The sequence below is a fragment of the Lotus japonicus genome, chromosome 3 (genome assembly GCF_012489685.1).
Source record: "Lotus japonicus ecotype B-129 chromosome 3, LjGifu_v1.2".
NCBI classification, from domain to species: Eukaryota; Viridiplantae; Streptophyta; class Magnoliopsida; order Fabales; family Fabaceae; genus Lotus; species Lotus japonicus.
In genome coordinates, this window is record NC_080043.1 from 55155516 (window position 1) to 55175237 (window position 19722).

Genomic DNA, 19722 nt, shown 5'->3' on the forward strand with positions numbered 1-19722 from the left:
TAATGATATGTATTATAAAAATGAAGATGGTGTTAGTGGGAGGTAAAGATGGCGGTGGCGGTCAAGGTCGCTGCGATAATGGCTATGGCGGTGATGGAGAGTGGTGGTGGCTGTAGAGGTGGCAACGGTGGTGCTGAGTGGTGGTTAGGGTGGTGGCGGCACGTTGTTGAAAGTGATGGTGGTGACGACCGTGAAGGGAGATGGTGGAGGGTTGTGGTGACGGTAGTAGTTTAGGTGGAGGCAGCGGTGGTGGTGGTGTTTGAAGTGATGGTGATGATGATGGTGGCAGTGGCCAGTGGTGGCGGCGGAGGGAGGTGGTTGTGGCAGTAGTGGTGGTGCTGGGTCATGGCAGTATGTAGTAGAAGCAGCGATGACAATGGCGGTTGAGGTGGTGGAGGCGGCGACGATGGTGGTGGTGGTGGTGGAAGGTGATGGTGGTGGCAGTGGCGATAGCGATGACGACAACAATGGTGGTGACGACGGCGGTTGTGATGGACGTGGTGGAGGCGGCGACGGTGGTGGTGGTGGAGGGCGGTGGTAGCAATGGTGGAATGGTGGTGGCGATGGACGTGGTGGAGGCGGCGATGGTGGATGATTGTGGTTGTGGCTTATACATCACCCTCTTATCATGCCTTATTCATCATCTATAGTGTGGATTAAATAATCAATCATTTTAATGTATAAGAAGAGATTGATGTATAAGCTTATACAATACAATGTTAGCACTTAGCACCAAACAATGGATAAGTCTATAATGTATTGTATCAGCTTGTACTATCATGCCTAATACGGTGTGTCAAACGAGCCCTAAATGATTAATAGGGTGTGCCAAACGAGCCCTAAATGACTAATACTGTCATACGTGGACTGATAATGTTTAAGACAAGTGAATTTATAATTTTGCATATTATTTATTTTCTTTTATTAATAATCCTATTAATCCACTAAGATAGAGCTCATTCCCATTCTCAACCCATGACCAATATGAGGTTGAAGTTTTCCTCGTAACTTATCGAACTGATTTACAGTGGCTCTGTTCCATGCTTTATTTTATAGCAAGTTTTGTAAGCATGTAGTCTTGGGTTTGATCAGCGGGTATGGTCTGATCCGTGAATCCGATTAAACCAATCCGAACCGAATACATTATGGTGAGTTGGATTGGATCATCGGTTCAGTTCATATTTTTTAACTACATCCGATCACTATTGGTTTGGGTATCGAATTTGGGGATTGAAAAACCGATCAATCCGAACCAAACCAATGAATTGAGAATTATTATGTAACACCCCGATTTCCGGTGGCGTCACTTTAGTAATCAAAAAGAAAATAAAGCGGAAAAGTAGGTATATTTTTTTTTCGTTTTGTTTAAATAAAAAGACTTGTCGAAATAAAAACTCAACCCAATCGCGATTAACAGCGACTAACATACAATATAAGTACAGTCCTCGTTGTAACTAAAAACATCGTCACGAGGGTCCTCAAGTGACGGAAAGTAACACCAAGTAACTGAAAGTAATGCCCGCAGGCAAATAAGTGCGACCCATAGTTAGAGTCATAAGTTTTATAAATACAGTCCTCCAAGAAAGTAAGTCAGCCCAAAACGGCCTCCAAAAGACTTCCTACGTCCGACAAACTCCCTGTGATCCTCATGGAAGAGAACCACACAAAAAAGCTAATAGTCGGGGACCTACCCTGCCCCAAAATAAGAAATGAAAATCAGAGCTATGACACTAACACCCAACCTTAATAGGCTCTAAACACCCATACCCTATACTTCCATCATCGACCCTCATCTGGTCATGCATTCAGTCCGGGTCCACGTCGAAGGCTCAGTAGTAGTCATTTCGGTCCGGGTCCTCCCCGAATGACGAAGCATCACGAAACAGCTGTTGAGCGTCTGGCAGCAGGCCGACCGCCCAAACACAAACATACACGCAAAGCCAAGGCGCGAGGGTCAACTCACAGAATATAATAGATAATACAAACAACATGTGAAGAATAAGGGGGTATATATATATATGTGTGGTATATATACATATAACTTATGTATTGCCTACCATAAGGTATATACATAGCATATTTATCAACATCAAATCATCAAGATATATAACGATGTTTATCAACATCAAATCACAAATGACAATTGGATCTTCAACACATCAACAAATATTAGGTGCATGGCGTGCCAATGCAATGTCATGCTCAAAAGATGATCCGGATAAAATGTCACCATCTCGATGGATGGAACAAGCCAAGCATCTAGCTCCGCTAAAGCACCTCGCTTTTATGAAGCAGCACACTCCTGTGAAGCAGCACGCTCCTGTGAAGTCCGATTTGAGATCGTCCTTCGAAAAGCAGCACACTTTCCAAGAAATGTATGCATGGATGCAATACGGTTAGCCAAACAAAGAAACGTCCTCACCAAGGTACGCGTGTCTAGCTAGAGTACATTGTCTCTACAATACCCTAAAGTAAACAAGGAAGTGCTAGTCGCACTTGGTAACTTTCCTAGTCACTTTGGCTCACCGTCTCGATGGCCAACCAAACTGCTCAACGAGCAAAAGAATGCATATGGCACTCAGTGACTTTTCAAGTTACTTTGGCTCACCAGCTCGATGGCCAAATGAGTTGTTCAACGAACAAGGGGGATGTTGCTCGCACTCAGTGACTTTTCAATTTACCCAAGCTCATCAGCTCGATGGCCGAAAGGCTGCTCAATGAGGAAAGATGGTGCACTCGCACTTGGGGACTTTCCAATCATCCCTGGCTCATCCTTTGGATGGCTAGATAAACCGCTAAAGAAGCAAAATGTATTATCGCACTCAAGGTTTTCCTCACACTTAGATTGTCGACCCTTCCCGTTTTCCAAACCATTTTCACACCCTAAGTCTTTTCAAAGAGGTCATCATCATTATTTAAAAGTGTTCTATCTTTGATTAGTGTATAGTGTATTATGAATTTCATTTACAAATCAAGTTCTGGTTTCGTTTGTTTCAAAGCTCTATAAGTCGAAGGATCCCAATAAACCCAAATGATTCCCGAGAAGGTCTCGATCCTAAAATGACAATGACTTAGACCTCAGGTTAGAGCCTGCCTAACATTTCCCAAATCTCGTCATTAGCAATGCATAACATCACGTTTTCCCACACTCCGAAATCATACAATCATGTACTATCTCAAGTCAGTACAATTCAATAGAGCATATGTAGGACATCGTAAACTCATCAGAAATAATGGCATATAGCTCAGTTCAATAACAATATCAATATAACAATAATTCAGTGCGGAAATCATAAGACGGAAACCAGTAAACGGCCGAAGCCTCTCAGAAAACGGAGATACACGTCTCATATAAGTTCATTCGGCCGAAGCCTCCAGAAAACATTTTCCAATTCAAAGCGATAAACAATATTCAATGCAATCCTCAATATCAAGCAATATTCAAGTCGAAGTTATCGACGCCTACAATACAAATAGCTAGTAAGTAAGTTGCCCTAACCTCGAGTTGTTCCAGTCTCGCGGTGCAGGTCTCCTTCACAAACTTGTTCAGTCAACCCCAAAGTTTCTACAATTGAACCTTTGAGCAAACAAAGCAATAATGAATCAAAACAAGTCGATACAGTCGAAACAATCCTAACTAATGTTCGACAAAGCTCAAGAAGCTTCAGAGTACAACATTTAGGCACGAATGGAAGGCTTTCCCCGAATGGATGAGTTTTGACTCGATTCAAGTTTTGTACAAAAACACTTCATTCGCTAAAACGTGCATAACTTGAGCTACCGATCTCGGAATGACACGAAACCGACGCCAAAATTTCGACAATTGAAAGGGCTACACTATAACTCAGGTCATACAGACCCAAAAATTATTTTTGGACACGGTACAATAGCAAATAAGTTTCGGCCACTAACAAAATAGGGTTTCCCGAACTTTTTCTTCGATCTAATTTAATTCCTAGGTATTCTTAGGCGATATCTAGGCCAGGGAAACTCTCAGAAAAATTATCGGGTCGAAAACTAACACAGGGGTATTTTGGTCAGTGTTTTTAGCCTGAAAACTCAAAGTCGGAATTTTGAGAAATAAATTTGATGAGCGTGTTCCTAACGACATTTATAACAACTAATCCTACTGACACTAAGCTCAGTCGAGAGTTTTAAGTCTAAAGGACGAAGCTTTGGCCAAAAATGGGTTTTTCGAGCAGAATTGAAACTCGGTGGCAATTCGGCGAGATTCGGCGAAATGTAATCCGCTAAACATGCTCTTGGGCATGCAGGCAATAAGTTTAGACACTGAAATCAAGTTATTTGGACAGTTTTACAAAAAGCTCAAAACTTTGAGCACAGAAAGACATAGAGAAAAACGATAGAATTGGCGATCAGAAGTAAGGAATAACATCTATACCTCGAGGTCTTCGAATAGCAACTGTCGGTGTAGCGATCAGGCAAGAAACGGCGAAAATCTCTTCCTCCCCTTCCTTCCTCAAGCTCGCGGGTTTGGCTATGGTGTTAGAGAATTTTTATGATTTTTTTAAAGCTATTTATAGTTTATGGAAAATGCGGAAAAATGAAAATTTCGCGATTCCGATTTTTCCTGTGCCATCCTCTGTGAATTCTAAGATAGGTTCTGGCGACAGAATTCCAAAACTCAGAATAGGTTTCTTGGAATTAAGACAAACGATCCTAAGTCGGTGTAAATCGATTTTACCCGAAAAACTACTTTTTGCAATTGATGTCGGATGAGAAAACTTCTTTCTGAAGAAAGATTAGAAACCTCGAAAGAAATATGTGTATGCGTGTGGAATCTTCGTTTGAAGCTCCGAATAGAAAAAGTCTTCATCGACCGTTTATTTTAAGTTTCTTGAGTTATCAGAGATTTAGTTTCGGTAAACCTCCGAGAATTGGAATCGGATGTTCGTACATTTCAGGGTTTCGTATCGAAACGCTTGTCATGGAAAGATTAAGAGAAGTTCTAACATTTGTCTGAAGATTTTTGGAATTAGTTTCCATCGTGTCTTTAAGTGCAAATTAGTCGTTTACTAACGCTCTCGTCCTAGGTATAAGCGAATACTACTTGCGCTATAACTTATATCAACTTTAATACTATTCTTAGCCTTTTCCTGAACTTTCTCCTTCATAAATTTATTCCATTTGATAAACACTTGTTCAGGTTTTCCTTCACGTTACATCGAAACTAATCGTGAATAGGAATTTCATTCGGTTTATTCTAAGCTTAAAAACTTGGGTCTCACATATTATTTACATTCAACCCAAACACTCTAGCGCATTACATTGCATATTTATATTAGAGATGTTGGTTTTATTTGGATTATATGAAATTATGTCACTATTGAATGTTTTGTTCTTTAGAATCATTGGATTTTTCTACATTTTTATAATTTTCACGTTTTTAGAATAATTTTCGTACAAATTTTTGAATAATATTTTTTTATTCTAAATCCGACCATCTAATCCAAACCACTCCAAACCGAACATGTTTGATTGTTTCGGACATTTAAACACTCTAAATCTGAATCAATCCGGTCTGATTACATCCTTTCCATGTGTATGAAAAAAACATGGTCATAAGGGTCGCCAGTCGCCACTTTAGTGCATAACAGTACTTTAAATAAAAGATTAGTCTCTACATATTGAGTGAGAGATACTCGAGAAAATCGGAATAAAATTATTTAGACAACCATAAACCAAATATAGTTGACTTTATAACAGAAATTTAGATTGACGACATATTAAATGATGAAAAATCATAAACTTATCTTTTACTCAAAATGAATTGGGAGTCAACTTGTAAAATGGAATGTTGAAAATGATAGACTGACAGCAAACCTTGGAATCTCCGTTGTAGAAGCCGGCGGAGGAGTCGTACGCGGTGACAATTGAGGTAGAAGGCAATAGGATCATTATCCATTCATAAATGTTTAAACTTTAAACGATTGAGGACAGGGAATATTGTTGATTTTTTTTGATAAGCTATTGTTGATATAAATTGTAAAAAAACTTGATGTCAAGTTTTAACTTCTAACCATTCTTTATAAAAAAAAACTTCTAACCATTACGGTAAAACATAATAATTCTAACCATTGATTGGATTTTTTTATTACTATATTGTTTTAAGCATATAAAAATCAACAGTTATACTGTGAGGCTTAACATTGTGATGTTAAGTTGGTGTGGAGTTCTGTTTTGCTCTTGACCTAAATTGGATTACCCCTCCACCACTCCTTTATGTCAGTATGTCTATCGAATATGGATTGAAATCCTGGTGCCACTCGTTGCTAGTGATCAAATTGGTAGTAGGTGAAAGAAAAAAGAGGGTAAAAGATAATGGAAGTGGTCACAGATGTGTGTAAATTGGCCCCGAACATTGCATGTGTTTAGTTTTCCATCCAATGTAACATTCAATCATATTTTGTTTCTTAAAATGTCAAATTGCTAATTCCAGTGCGATTGGTGTGTCTGCAGCCTTAAGATCTCGTGAATGAAAATCATAATTTTTTAGAGAAATTGCACTAACCTTCAGAGAATTTTTTTGTTTTTTACGATAAATTGCACCCGTTAGGAATCGATTTTGGATCACCTCCTACCCAACTCATATGTTCCCAACTCCTACCACTTGAACTATCATACAAGGACTAATTTGACTAATTTGTTATTATTGCACTAACCTCTTTAAATTAAATTGAAAGAAATCCAAATTCAATCATTTTACAATTTTACTTTCTAGGGTTAAATCATATAACCGTCCCTGAACTTTGAGCGAGATCTGAAAACCGTCTCTCGCCAGAAAATTATATGAAAATCATCCTCAAACTACAAGAAATATGTGGAATCCATCCTAGCCGCCAATCTACCTCCGATCACCGTGCTTATGTGTCACCGGCATGCTTATGTGGCACTCCCACGCATTAAATGAGGGATGAAAATCAATTTTTTATATATTGAAGGACCTAATCCAAATTTATGAATTAAAAATTCTAAATCGAAAAATTCTATTGTTTTATCATTTTGTGTATATCCAATTAAATTTAATCATTTACACATCTAATTAAAATTCATAAATTTTGATTAAACTAATTAAGCTTTTCATCTTTATCAAATTTCCAGAAACAATTTTTTTTTTAAATTTCCAGAAACATTAACCCTCCATGGTAAAATAAATATGATTGCTAGCTCCATGGTAAAATAAATATGATTTTATTTTTTATCACTTAAATGATATTAATTATTATTTCAAAAGAAAGAAGAATGATGAAGATGCTTTTTATGAAGTTTTTAGGTTTCTAGATATGAAAATGATGATAAAGGAGATTAAGGATTGATATTTTTTAATTAAGAATTTTTAATTCAGAAATTTGAATTAGGTCCATCAATATAAAAAAAATTGATTTCCGTCCCTTATTTAATGCGTGGCAGTGCCACATAAGCATGTCGGTGACACATAAGCACGGTGACCGGAGGCAAATCGGCGACAAGGATGGATTTCACATATTTCTTGTAGTTTGAGAATGATTTTCAGATAATTTTTCTGTGGAACGGTTTTCAGATCTCGCTCAAAGTTTAAGGACAGTTATATGATTTAAGCCTACTTTCTAATATACATTTCAGGTATTAAAATTCAAAATATTTGCTAAATTCCTAAATATTTGAAATTTATTTTTTCATTGAGTTGGCTTTCACAATTCAAAATATAGATTTAATTTATATACAATGACAGTGAAAAGAGTTTTACACATGCATCCAATCAAATTTCTCCATTTTTTATTTTAAATATTTTTAAATGCAAATTGGCTTAATACATCAGAAGGCCCTTATAATTGTAAAGGGAATCCAATCCAGGGCCTAGAAACATTTTGCATCAAATTGGGTCCCTAGAACTTTTTTTTTAATTCAATTAAGGCCAAAGTGTGTCAGCCTTCAATTTTATCCCAGTCATCAATTCCACGTGGCTTTTATAATTTTTTTTAATTAAAAAATAAAATAAAACTGATTTGATTTGATTTTAAATAAAAATTTGATTTTTTTAAATACAAAATAAAATCTTTTCCTTTTTTTCTAAAAAATAAAATCATTATTTTCACCACCTCTCTTCTGCACATCCTCTCCACCATGGCCCTTTGTCACCACCCACCACAGATCTTCTCCTCCCTACCCCACCGACCACCACCTCTCTACTCGTTCCTCCATATTTGTCTCACCGTTTCACCGAGAGGGCGTGCGCGATGCTGTTGTGCATCCACCATCAACAGATCTTCTTCTCCTTCACTCCAGAACGACACTTATCCCTAGAACACACAAATCTTGTCAATTTCTTCTTCTTAAACTTGTCCTCTTGTCCCCCCCCCCACGCATAGATCCAGGGAATGCATCTGGTTCCGTGTGTTCCGTTGTTGGTTTTTCTGGGTTTCTTCTGGTTATTTTCTGGGTTTGCAGGTGCTGGAGTTGTTAGGTTTCAATCTAGGATGGTGGATCTGAGATTTGCAGATCTGGATGGTTACTGTTATGAGTGTATTTGGGAGGTTTAGGTTTGAAGTAGAAAGGTTAACTCATGGGGCTACTGGTGGCTCATTGGGGTAGCTGTGGGGGTTGTGGTTTTTTTTTTAGGTGCTGCAATTGCAAAACCGCAGCTGTGGTGAGGGACGCCTACGGGCGGATCATGGTGGGTTTGCCAGCTCCGAGGTGGTGAGGATGGCGAAGGGAAGAAGAGGAACGGTTTTGGGTTGCACAACCAAATGAAGAACTCATCTTTTTCAACCCAAGAGACCAGAAATAATTTGATTTTAATTTGGCTTTTAAAGCACCTGTAATTGATGAATTACTTTGTCAAATGCATCCCTTCATTTTTCCAATGCAGGACCTAGAAGGCTAGAACCAAATCAGCATGTGTTAAATGAATTTTAAGATTTGATTTGAATTATTGAAGAACAATTTTAAGTTTCAACGATGGGTGATGATAAATTGTGGACGATGGGTGGTTGAATTTGGCTTTTTAATTCAGTTTTTAGATTAGTTTATTAGTTAGATTATTATGGGTGAAAATGTTTTAATAAGTTCTTAATTTTTTTTTCTGATTAAATATTTGAGTTTGAATTAAAAATAATTTTTTTAATTAAAAAAAATTATAAAAACCACGTGGAATTGATGACTGAGATAAAATTGAAGGCTGACACACTTTGGCCTTAATTGAATTAAAAAAATTTGCTAGGGACCCAATTAGATGCAAAAAAATTTCTAGGCCCTGGATTTGATTCCCTTTACAATTACAGGGGCCTTCTGATGTATTAAGTCATTCAAATTTAATTGTGACATGACAAATTGATAGATTCTAATTGGATTACATGACTGTGTAAAACTTCTTTACCTCATTAGTGGATAGTAAATTAGTAATTAAACCCACTCTTAAAAAATTTGCTTTTCTAATTTAATCCAGAATGTCCATCCTTCTCCATGAGCTTCTCCCTTTCGGAAAGGGATTTTGAAACCAGAAATGAGTTTTAGGGAGACTTCTAGTTCAGGTTGGAGTTGGTCGTACATCTCTGTGGTATGGTATGAGGATTGGAACGATGAGGGTGTCATAGTTGCGGCCATTCCTTACGTCCATATCTTTGACATGAAATATCTGGTTGGGGGGGGCACTTGGGACACCTCCAGGCTTTATACTGCTTCGCCTCTTGCTATGTGGATGCGTGCGTTGCAGCGTATTAGTCTGGTTATAGATGATAGCTAGGCTGCATGATGTTTCGGTTTGGACGGCGAGTAGTTTTGGTTGTTACACGACCATGTCATATCATTAAGTGTTGCAGGGAAATGCTCAAACTATGAGTGCTAGCGATTGGCATTGGGTGTGGCGGCTCCCGAAAAGGTTCAGGTTTTTATTTGGTTCATTCTTATGATGCTATCGAGGTGAATGTGTGTTAGTTTCATTGTCATCTTGTTGCTTCCCCCCAATGTACTAGATGCTCTCAGCCATAGAGGATAGTTTGCACTGCATGAGGGGCTTCCCTTACTCCAGTGAGGTTTGGCTGCAGCTAAGTGTGATTTCTTGGTTGCGCTTTGGTTCGTCAACATGTTGGAGTGGATTTAAACTCAGATTCTTGGTGAGCACCCCTACCTCTTTGTTGTCGCTGTTTGGCGTATATGAAGATGGCGTAATGAGATGGTTCTTAGGGAAGGGAAATGGACAGTTGAGTTCGTGTACTCTTGGATTAAGCGAGAGGAGCTGGAATATCGTCGATGTCTTCGGAGAAACCAAGACCAAATTTTGGACCCCATGCAGTAAATGTGTTGGAAACTTCATTTGGAGCTTTGTCTTTCTCACGATCGAATCGATGGTGCTTATAGCCAATCTCATATTTGAATGGGGATCAGTGGGGTTATTTGCGATTCTCATGGTGTCTGGTAGGTGGCGTTTTATGCAACTATGTAAGGAGGGGACTCTTTGTTAGCTGAATTGCAGGCGATGAGGATGAGTTTGTTGTTGCTCTAGCAGCACAATATATTCGTAAGGCTTACTGTGAGTCAAATTGTTTGGATGTTGTGGATATGCATTGTCATAAGAAGTTCCATTTCCATGAGTGCACAAGCTTGTTTATGGATACCCATCACCTTTTGTCGTGAAACTGAGATATTCACTTGTGTCATATTCCTCAAGAAGGCAATGGTCCAACAGATTGCCTTGCCAAGTTAGGAGTTAGCACTCAATGTGACTTTACTTTCCTTGATACACCTTTGGACATTGTTGCTCCTTGACCGTCTAGGAATGCTTTAGCTTTGTAGTTTTCACTAGGATTGTGACCCGTGCTATGCACGGGGTCTTTATACACAACTTTTTTAGGTTAATATCTAATCGAACCATATAGCAATCGAGTGCGTATGTGTGCGTAAAATAAAGAATCCATTTTTTTACTTAGCGTTACCTAGGGGTGTTCGCGGATTGGATTGGATCGGTTTTGAGGAGAAAAATCATCCGATCCGATCTCATCGGTTTTATGATTTTGTCATCCAATGGATTTTTTACTAAATTCAAATCCGAACCAATCCGATCCAATCTATAGCGGTTTGGATTGGATTGGATTGTTCGGTTTTTGTTTCACTTTTTTATACTTTGAAATTGTGTTGTATAAATTTTAAAAATATATAATATATGATAAATACAATGATACATAATTTATAACATTAATATAACATTCATAAATTATAACATAGTCAACATATTTTAAAATTATGATTATAATTGTTTACTTTGATGCATGTATATAGTAAACTTTGATGCATGTGTGATATAATCAATATATATACAATAAATATGTACTATGTAAGTGTAACTGAAATGATATATGTATAACTAAAAGTATACATATTTGTGAATGTTCGGTTTGGATTGGATTGGTTCGGTTTTGGAAATCAAATCCGAAATCCGATCCGATCCAATAAATAATTTCGGTTTTTTCAATTTTCAGTCCGTTCGGTTTTCGGTTTGATTGGATTTCGGTTTTTTTGGATCGGTTTGTCGGTTTTGTTTGGATTGGTTCGGTTATGAACACCCCTAGCGTTACCTACAACAAAATTAAAAGCACAATAAACTACTTTTTGTCAGTTGTAAATAAAAGAGGAAACTAATTGGTTAGGCATGTGAGTGCAATTGGTGTGTCATTGAACAAAAATACAAGTATAAAAGCACACTAATGCTTATTTTTTCTGTGAGTGAACCTGAAGAACTGAGTTTGTGTCATGTGTGAAGGTACAATCAAGCAACATATAGTTTATTTTACTAAGTCTCTGAGGGGGGTCAAGAATGTAAAATAAAAGGAGACAGTGTTTGTAAAAAATTCATTGAAACTATCTATTTTAAGGGAAGCATATTATTACTACATTGTTTTGGCTAGCACAACACAAATGCTAAGGCTAAAATGTCTAAGCAAAATAATTCAGAGTGTAACCTTAATGAACCACAAAAAATAAAATTGAAGAACGAACATTAAGCAATTAACATCGTCTGAAATAAACATCACAATCAAACATAAATAACACTCATCATCTAATAATCTAGTAGCGTCGAACTTCAAGCCGGTAGGTGTCTGGTTGATGCGTCTTGTAGAACCGCAGTTGATCCCTAGCACGAATGCGTTCCTCCCTACCAAACTCATACCAGCCATGACCAAAGTCAACTTGATTGGGCCTACCATCTGCCCATTTCAGGATCCATTCATCCAAATTGCCATCTGGTAATATGATGTTCAGTGATTGAGGTATGTGTGGAATCAGCTCAATCGCGAAATTGGCAGGGACATGCTGGAAAAATGTAGCAAAAAATAAAATCACTTATGAACGGTTATACTTGATAACATGAAAATGATAGTGGGATGAGTAATACCAAACATTGCCTTCTGTATGACTTTGGCTCAGTGATATCACTCAACCAAGCAAGCTCCTCCTCATCATCAGAATCCTCCTGCTCTATGACTATGTAATCATCATCAGAATCCTCCTGGACTATGTAAGCTACCTCAGTGTATTCATCATGAAATATCCGAATATTGAACTGGCTCCCTCTAATGTACGTGTAATGCATCCTAACAGTTCCATTAATGTGGTGCGCTTGACAGATTTCTTGAAAACCTTCTATTCCCTTGTCTCCGTTCACTGTTCTAAGACCCACAGAAAATGTGTTGTTCGTCGGATCAGTGAGGAGAGCATTCTGGTATGGCATGATAATAGGGTTATTCCTGACAAACCGCCTAGGAAGCAACGCAAGATCCTACAAAGATGTTTGCAATAATCATGCCCAGGAACAAATAAAAATAAATTGTACAACATATATTTATTTCATAGATATTGCACTTCTATAAGATAGTTTAAAAGGCGTAAACTTGATGGGCTAAATGCTTACCGGGTCAGGGCGGTGGATAATGATAAAGTTATTTGCGTCTTCGGGAAGGCTTGATAATCTAACTTGTGCCATATTATATTTCAAAAACATATGTAGCACCTGAAACTTCATTGAACGCAAAATAGGTAATAAGTAGTAAATAATTTGGATAAAACATTAAGATTTCGACTGGATTATCTATATGTATACAAATCAGAATATGGTATAATCAATAAATGGTGGAAGGAGGATATATACACACTTCAATTACTAAAGCCCCCAAAAAAACCTAAAAAATCATTCCCACACCAGCAAAGTAAAAAATGCCCACAACCCCACTAAAGGTCCACGGGCAAAACAACTAAACCAACAAAGACCTGCCAAATAAACAAAAGCACTAAGATACTATCCAAACAAACAACACCAGCACGCAAGCTTCAAAGGCTGTGTAGACCACTCAAATATCGATTTCCCAAACCCTTTGAGCTTAATCCGAACCCAATTCCAAGTTCTCCACTATCAATGGCAAACATAATCACTATCAATGGCCAACAGTTTCAAACACACACTTGACAGTAGCAAACTAACATGAAACCAAATGCAAATTGATACATACCCAGAATGAAAATCAAAATATGAGGTTGGCAGAGTAAAGGGATTACCTTGCAAGGAGGCTACGACGGAAGTGCAACTGGCCGGAGATTGGACACTGGCAGTAGAGATCGCGGAATGCAACAGAGGGATAGAACTCAGAACTTTAGAAGAGGAAGGAAAATTGAGAGTGAGAGTAAAGTAGTAAACAGGTAATGAGAAGAAGGTTTGGAGAAACCTAATTTTATGCCCATTCCAACACTCACGGGATAAGAAAGAGGCCCTTTGCCCACAAAACGATATCGTTTCATGTCATGTGCCAGATCTTGTTTTTTTTTCAATTTTTTTTCTTCAGTTTATTAAATATAATATATGTTTTAAACTTTTAATATAGTTTTTTCTCTTTATTTATTCTAATTTAATTTAAATGATATAGACAGAAAAAAAAACATAATGTTGAATACTGATTATATTTACCTTGATTTTATTTAGTCATGTTCAAATGAAGCAATATAGATTTATTCATTTTTTACCTCAAAATTGAATAGTATATAATAAAAGATACACAATAATGTTTTTTTTTTTGGAAACTCACGATGATGTTATTTACTTATCTATATATATATTAGAAAAGAACAACTTCTAGCATGACGTGTCGCTCTCACAGGCCAAGTTAGTGACGTGTCGCTCCTAGATTAATTCTCACATAATATTTTACATGTAAGTTTTTTCTCCTTGGCCCCACTTGCCACATGTGCCCTGATTTTTCCTTACCTTATTTCTCCTTAGTAAAAAAATACATTTTTAAATTTTAGATTTGATTAGGATTTAGGTTTTTTATTTCTTGATTTTATCTTAATTTAATTTTGATTTATTTTTAGAGTATTAATTAATTTTTATGGTATTTTTATTGAATTTTCGGATTTTTAATTAATTTCGGATTTTATGAGTTTTTATTGTGATTTGCTAGATTTTGATAGTTTTTATCTATTTTTATTTAGTACATTTTTAAATTTAAGATTTGATTAGGATTTATGTTGTTTATTTCTGTATTTTATCTTAATTTATATTGTTATTTATTTTTAGAGTATAAATTATTTTTTATGGTATTTTTATTGAATTTTTGGATTATTAATTAATTCCGGATTTTATGAGTTTTTATTGTGATTTGCTAGATTTTGATAGTTTTTATCTATATTTATTTAGTACATTTTTAAATTTTATATCAATATCAATATCAATATATATTAGAAAAGAACAACTTCTAGCATGACGTGTCGCTCTCACAGGCCAAGTTAGTGACGTGTCGCTCCCAGATGAAGGTATGAAAAACGGTAGAAAGGGGGGGGGGTTTGAATAACGTTTTCAAGATAAAGCTTCCACCTTAAAGATTTTGACAAATCTTTCGAGAACTTAAGTGCTAAAGATAAGAGATAGAAAAGCACACAAGGATTTTATCCTGGTTCACTTGATAAATCACTCAAGCTACTCCAGTCCACCCGTTAAGGTGATTTCTTCCTTCTTAGAATGAAGGCAATCCACTAATCAGGTAAGAGTTACAACTGCACTTGAAACCTACAAGTGACTAACAATTACACTGACTTAGCTCACACTAAGATTCACTCTCTTAGTCTTCTCTAGGATCCGATCAACCTTGATCTCCTAAAGGAACTAAACAAACTGTTTATCAAAGAATTGTTTACAAGAGATTTGCTTCTAAAAAGCTAATAGTAAACTCAATGAATTTCAGATGAAAGAAAGCTTAGAAGAATTTGAATTTGTCTTGCGCATATGTGAATGCTTCTAGCCGCTTCTTTTAGTCTTCAGCCTCTTTATATACTACAAGGATTAGGGTTGAGCGTTGCATGGGAAATGCTACCGTTGGAGGGCAGTTCTGAAAAATCCAGCTTCTGCTGTGTCTGAGACTGTTAGGTAGGTCGTCAGGAAGGTACAGTTGCTTTTGTACTTGGATAGCGACTTGACCTTTAAACCTAGGAGACTTCTGATCAGGAGAAAGCTTCATGTTGGAACTTGTGAAGCCGGTTGATCAGAGTCAGAGGGAAAGCCCAGATCCTCTGACCATTGTTTCTTCTGATTCTGAACTCAGAGGGAAGTACATGGTCTTCAGAGTATCTTGCTTCTGGACATCAGAATTTCACTAATCAGCTTCTGGATCTTCAGAGTCTTCTACACCATCAGAATATCTGAGCCTTCAGTGTTTCTTGGTTATCAGACTTTCTGGATCTTCAGAACTTCTAGTGACTGAGTCCACATCAGAGTTTGTATAACTTCAGAACTTCTGAAGCTTTTCCACTGTTCATACTGAACATGGTGAATGCGAAAGCGTTGCTTGGGTCGCTCTTTATACACAGTGCTTCTGATTTGTGTGAGATTGAGTTGAGGTCAGAGCCTGTAAATAGCACACTCAGAAAAACACGTTAGAGTACCACAATTGTTCATATCAAAAGGTTAACTTGTAATCATCAAAACATAGAGTTGTACTACTAGATCAAAACTTGATATTACAATCTCCCCCTTTTTGATGATGACAAAACTAAGATTTTTGATGAACAATTCTTAAACATTAAACTGAATTCACTCAGAGTTTAGAGATATAGAACAAGACTTATCCTGATGTGAATAGTTTATCTTGCTCATTCTGAATTCAAGTCACTGCTTGATTCTGAGCTTAGCTCCCCCTGAATCTAATACTTGATGAAAACATTAGTAAAGTCTAGATTCTAAGCTAAATGATATAAGAGTTCAGAGTGAAAAACTTATGACATAGATGAAAATAGAGTAATCAGAGCGCATAAGTAATCAGAGTTACGGACAAGGTATCAGAGTCTTGGGTATCAGAGTCAAATTAGAATCACTTCAGAGGAAGTGAAATGTATTCCTTGTATTTGCCCAGTGACACATCTATGGTCATAAAGGTGGAACTCTTAAATTCTCCAAAAGAAAAATAAATCACACTAACACATCTTACACATCAAAAACTGGGTTTACTCCCCCTTTTTGTCATAAGCAAAAAGCTTGGGGTGTGAAAAACTTAGCTTGAAGTACAAGGTACTCCCCCTTAGAGAAGGTCTAAGTTTAAAGAAAATGAAAACGATGCATGAATCAGAGTTAGGCGAAATAAATAGAAGAGTTAATGCAGGATAAGAACGTTTACCACCGGCCAAGGGAGTAAAGAGGAGGGTCAGTTACCAAGAACTTAACCTCGAGAAAATGTAGGAGCATTAACTTTCAGAGAGAAAGTGAAGCCTATATAAAGCGTTGGAGAGAGGGGTAAGCTTCACAACATCATACCAGAGAAAAAATGGCATCAGACATGATCACATTAGAGGAGCTGAGAAAGAGAGCCTTTGAGGAGGACTTGTTTCTCAACATTAGGCATCTAGAGGGTACAACAACCATCTCAAAGCTAACACGGACACTGCTGGAGGAGGAACTGCGTCCAGAGTTGAAGAGAGACTTGAGGGAATTTCTTGCCTTCGTGGAGGAGGTGCAAGAACTCAGCCAGCTTGAACTAAAGCTGCTGGAAGAAAAAGAGATCTTGGAAAAGAAGCTCAAGACTGCATAAGAGATTCTGGAGAGGGATGAGCTAAAAGACAGGCTCAACAACATCCAGTATGCACTGGAGCGTCTGGAGAAGGAGAGGTCAGAGCAGCGCCAGGAGTACAGAAGAATGAGGAGGGATCCTCCATTCTAGGATTTTAGGAAAAAGAAAAAAAATGTATGATGTAAAAGCGGTTATGATGAATAATAAAAAATTTGCAAACATAATGTCAGATATATATATATATATATGCATAGATAATCACAAACGAGCAAAGTAAAGATTAACAAGAAAGAGCCAGAGGTTAACGAAATAAAACACAGGTAAATAAAAAGAAATCAAAACGAAGAGATCCTAAAGCTAGGGTTTATCAGATCGACGCAGAAGTTCCATCATCATTTGCTTCATTTCAATCAGCAGAGACTCATGAGTGTCAAGACGTTGTTCCACAATGTCGAGTCTGGACGAGTTTGGCTGTGTAGAACTAGAAGGAACATTCTGAGCAGCGTGAGGAGCTGGAGTGGAAGCAGAAGCAGCAGGAGTAAAAACTACGGGTGCAAGTGCTTGGCATCTAAGAGCTTCAGCCTCAGCTTCAAGTCGTTCTGTCTCTAATCTGGCTTGTTCAGCTTGAGCTGCTGCTTGACGTGCAGCTTCTTCTGCTTGTTCTTTCTTTCTTTTGGCTTCTTCAATAGCTTCAAGTAGCTTATGTCTCTGTTCTTGTTCATGAAGAGCCACCCTTCTAGCAAACCTTTGCTTTGCAGCCTCGATCCTCTGACTTCCCTCTGCATTCAGGAGCTGCATCATAACTGGAACTTGAGCCACTAGCCAAGTGCTCAGATTGTTCCACTCTTCAGCCACATGTTCAGCATTCTCGCTTAGGTCAGTCTGACCTTGCACATTGCGTAGCATCAATGAGGCTTCATGATAGAAAATATTGATGCACTCAGAGAGAGATGTGGGTCGGAGGTGAGTGTAAGGAATTATAGAGAGGTTGGTTTCAGGAGAGGCTGGGTGATTGCTGCTGTGAGCTTCAGAGGCACCTTGTGGAGAGCCAATGTTAAACATTTGAGCATTTGGTTCAGAGGTTCCAAGGTGAGGTTCTGAAGTTTCAACCAGAGGATGGGGTGATCTAACTGAGGAGTGGTTAGACACAGATTGTTCTGGTTCAGGTTCTGATTGAACAGGCTCTCGTTGGTCAGGGGCAGGGTGAGCATGTTGAGCCAAAGGGTCTGCCTCATGTAAAGGATTGGCCAAGATAGGTTCATCTGGGTCAACTAGACGTTCAGGTCTAGGGCCAGGATATCTCCTAGGGCTTGGACAAGTGAGATAATATTCTTCTAAGGTGATTTCTTTTCTAACTTCCATGAATTTTCGAAGGGATTCAGAGTTGTTAGAAGGAGAAGAGTCAGCAACATTTGTTGGGAAGGATACAGGTGTAAGGGCTGTGGAAGAGTCTGTATCCGTGGTTCTGGGAGCCAGACGTTCTGATGCTCTTGGGACAGAGTGATCAGAGGTTCTGGGTCCAGGTTCTGTTTGGTTAGGCTCTGGTTGCTCATGGATGATGGGTTCAGAAGTTAATGGGTTGTACTGGATGGTAATGGGAGAGGTTGGTTCATCTGGCCTAGAGGGTTGTTATGGAGCAAATTCCAGAGAGGTGCTTCAGTAGGAGAAGGTTGAAAAAATGAAGACCTTGGGGAATGTGGTGGAGAGGTGGTTTGTGCAGCTGGTTGGGACTCAGGAATAGGAGTGAGTGGATTTGAAGATTGTTTGAGCATGGCTGATATGGGGAGTGCATCAAATAAATTCAAATCATCATCAGAAGCAACTGCAGACTTACTTGATTGTGCTGATGATCTTGTCACTCTGGCAGGAGTTTCAATCCTTCTGATCACTTCAGCAGCTGGTTCCACCCGAGTAGGCTTCAACACAATTCTGACCTGCTTCTTCTTCTTCTTAGGAGAAGGAGGACCATCCTCATTATCACCATCATCACCATCATCTGGCTTGCTGGTTTCATCATGTTTTCTCTTGGATTGACCAGCCTTCTTCCCTTTGGTCAGAGGGACATCTGATTCCTCAGAAGATTCTTCTAGGATCATCTTCCTCTGAACTTTCTTCTTGATAGGAGAAGGAAACTCTGGAGCTGGCGGCAGTCTGCTGAAGAATTAATCGAGATCAATTTCATAGCCTTGAGCCCTTAGGTCTTCAACATAGCACCTAATGGCTTCAGGATTGTCTGCCTGTGTCCACAGAGGGTAGTCATTCAGAGGCACCCTTCTACTTCTGATTTCAGAAGATGTGTCTTCATGGGCAGGAGCAATCTTCTTCTTGACTAGGCCCATTTTCTTTAGAGAATTCGCAGTGAAGACATCACTGACAATGGTGGTCAGATCCTCTGTGCATCCAGCATTTACCAGATCTTGAATGAGGCCACTCTCAATGAAGAGATCAGACAACAGTCTCCCAAAGGGAATATACTTGATTGCTGACTTGATGGAGGCAGTGGTCCGAGACTTCCGGATACACTCCTTCAAGTAGGAGAACAAGAAGTAGGGAAGGCAGATCTTCTTCTTGTCTTGGATGAAGAACAACATCGCCTTCTGGTTGAAGTTGATGTAGTCTGGGGAACTGCCCTTTGGTCTCTGGTGTATGCAGTTGAGCAAAATCTTGTGCCAGATCCTGAGCT

The 19722-nt window shown here is 38.2% G+C and overlaps 1 protein-coding gene across 2 annotated transcripts; it reads right to left on the reverse strand.

Moving 5' to 3' along the window:
* Positions 1 to 11832: 11832 nt before the first annotated feature.
* On the reverse strand, positions 11833 to 13788 carry LOC130749313 (uncharacterized). 2 transcript variants are annotated; one of them, XM_057602650.1, is made up of 4 exons: positions 13546 to 13788; positions 12905 to 13003; positions 12389 to 12772; positions 11833 to 12306 (listed from the first exon to the last, which is right to left on the reverse strand). In XM_057602650.1, exons 2-4 carry the CDS (start codon positions 12992 to 12994, stop codon positions 12061 to 12063), a joined length of 720 nt encoding a protein of 239 aa, XP_057458633.1. In that variant the 5' UTR covers positions 12995 to 13003; positions 13546 to 13788; the 3' UTR covers positions 11833 to 12060. The 2 variants fall into 2 exon arrangements, with proteins under 2 accessions (XP_057458633.1, XP_057458632.1); XM_057602649.1 differs by having other exon boundaries at positions 12905 to 13009; positions 13546 to 13786.
* Between the last annotated feature and the right edge of the window lie 5934 nt (positions 13789 to 19722).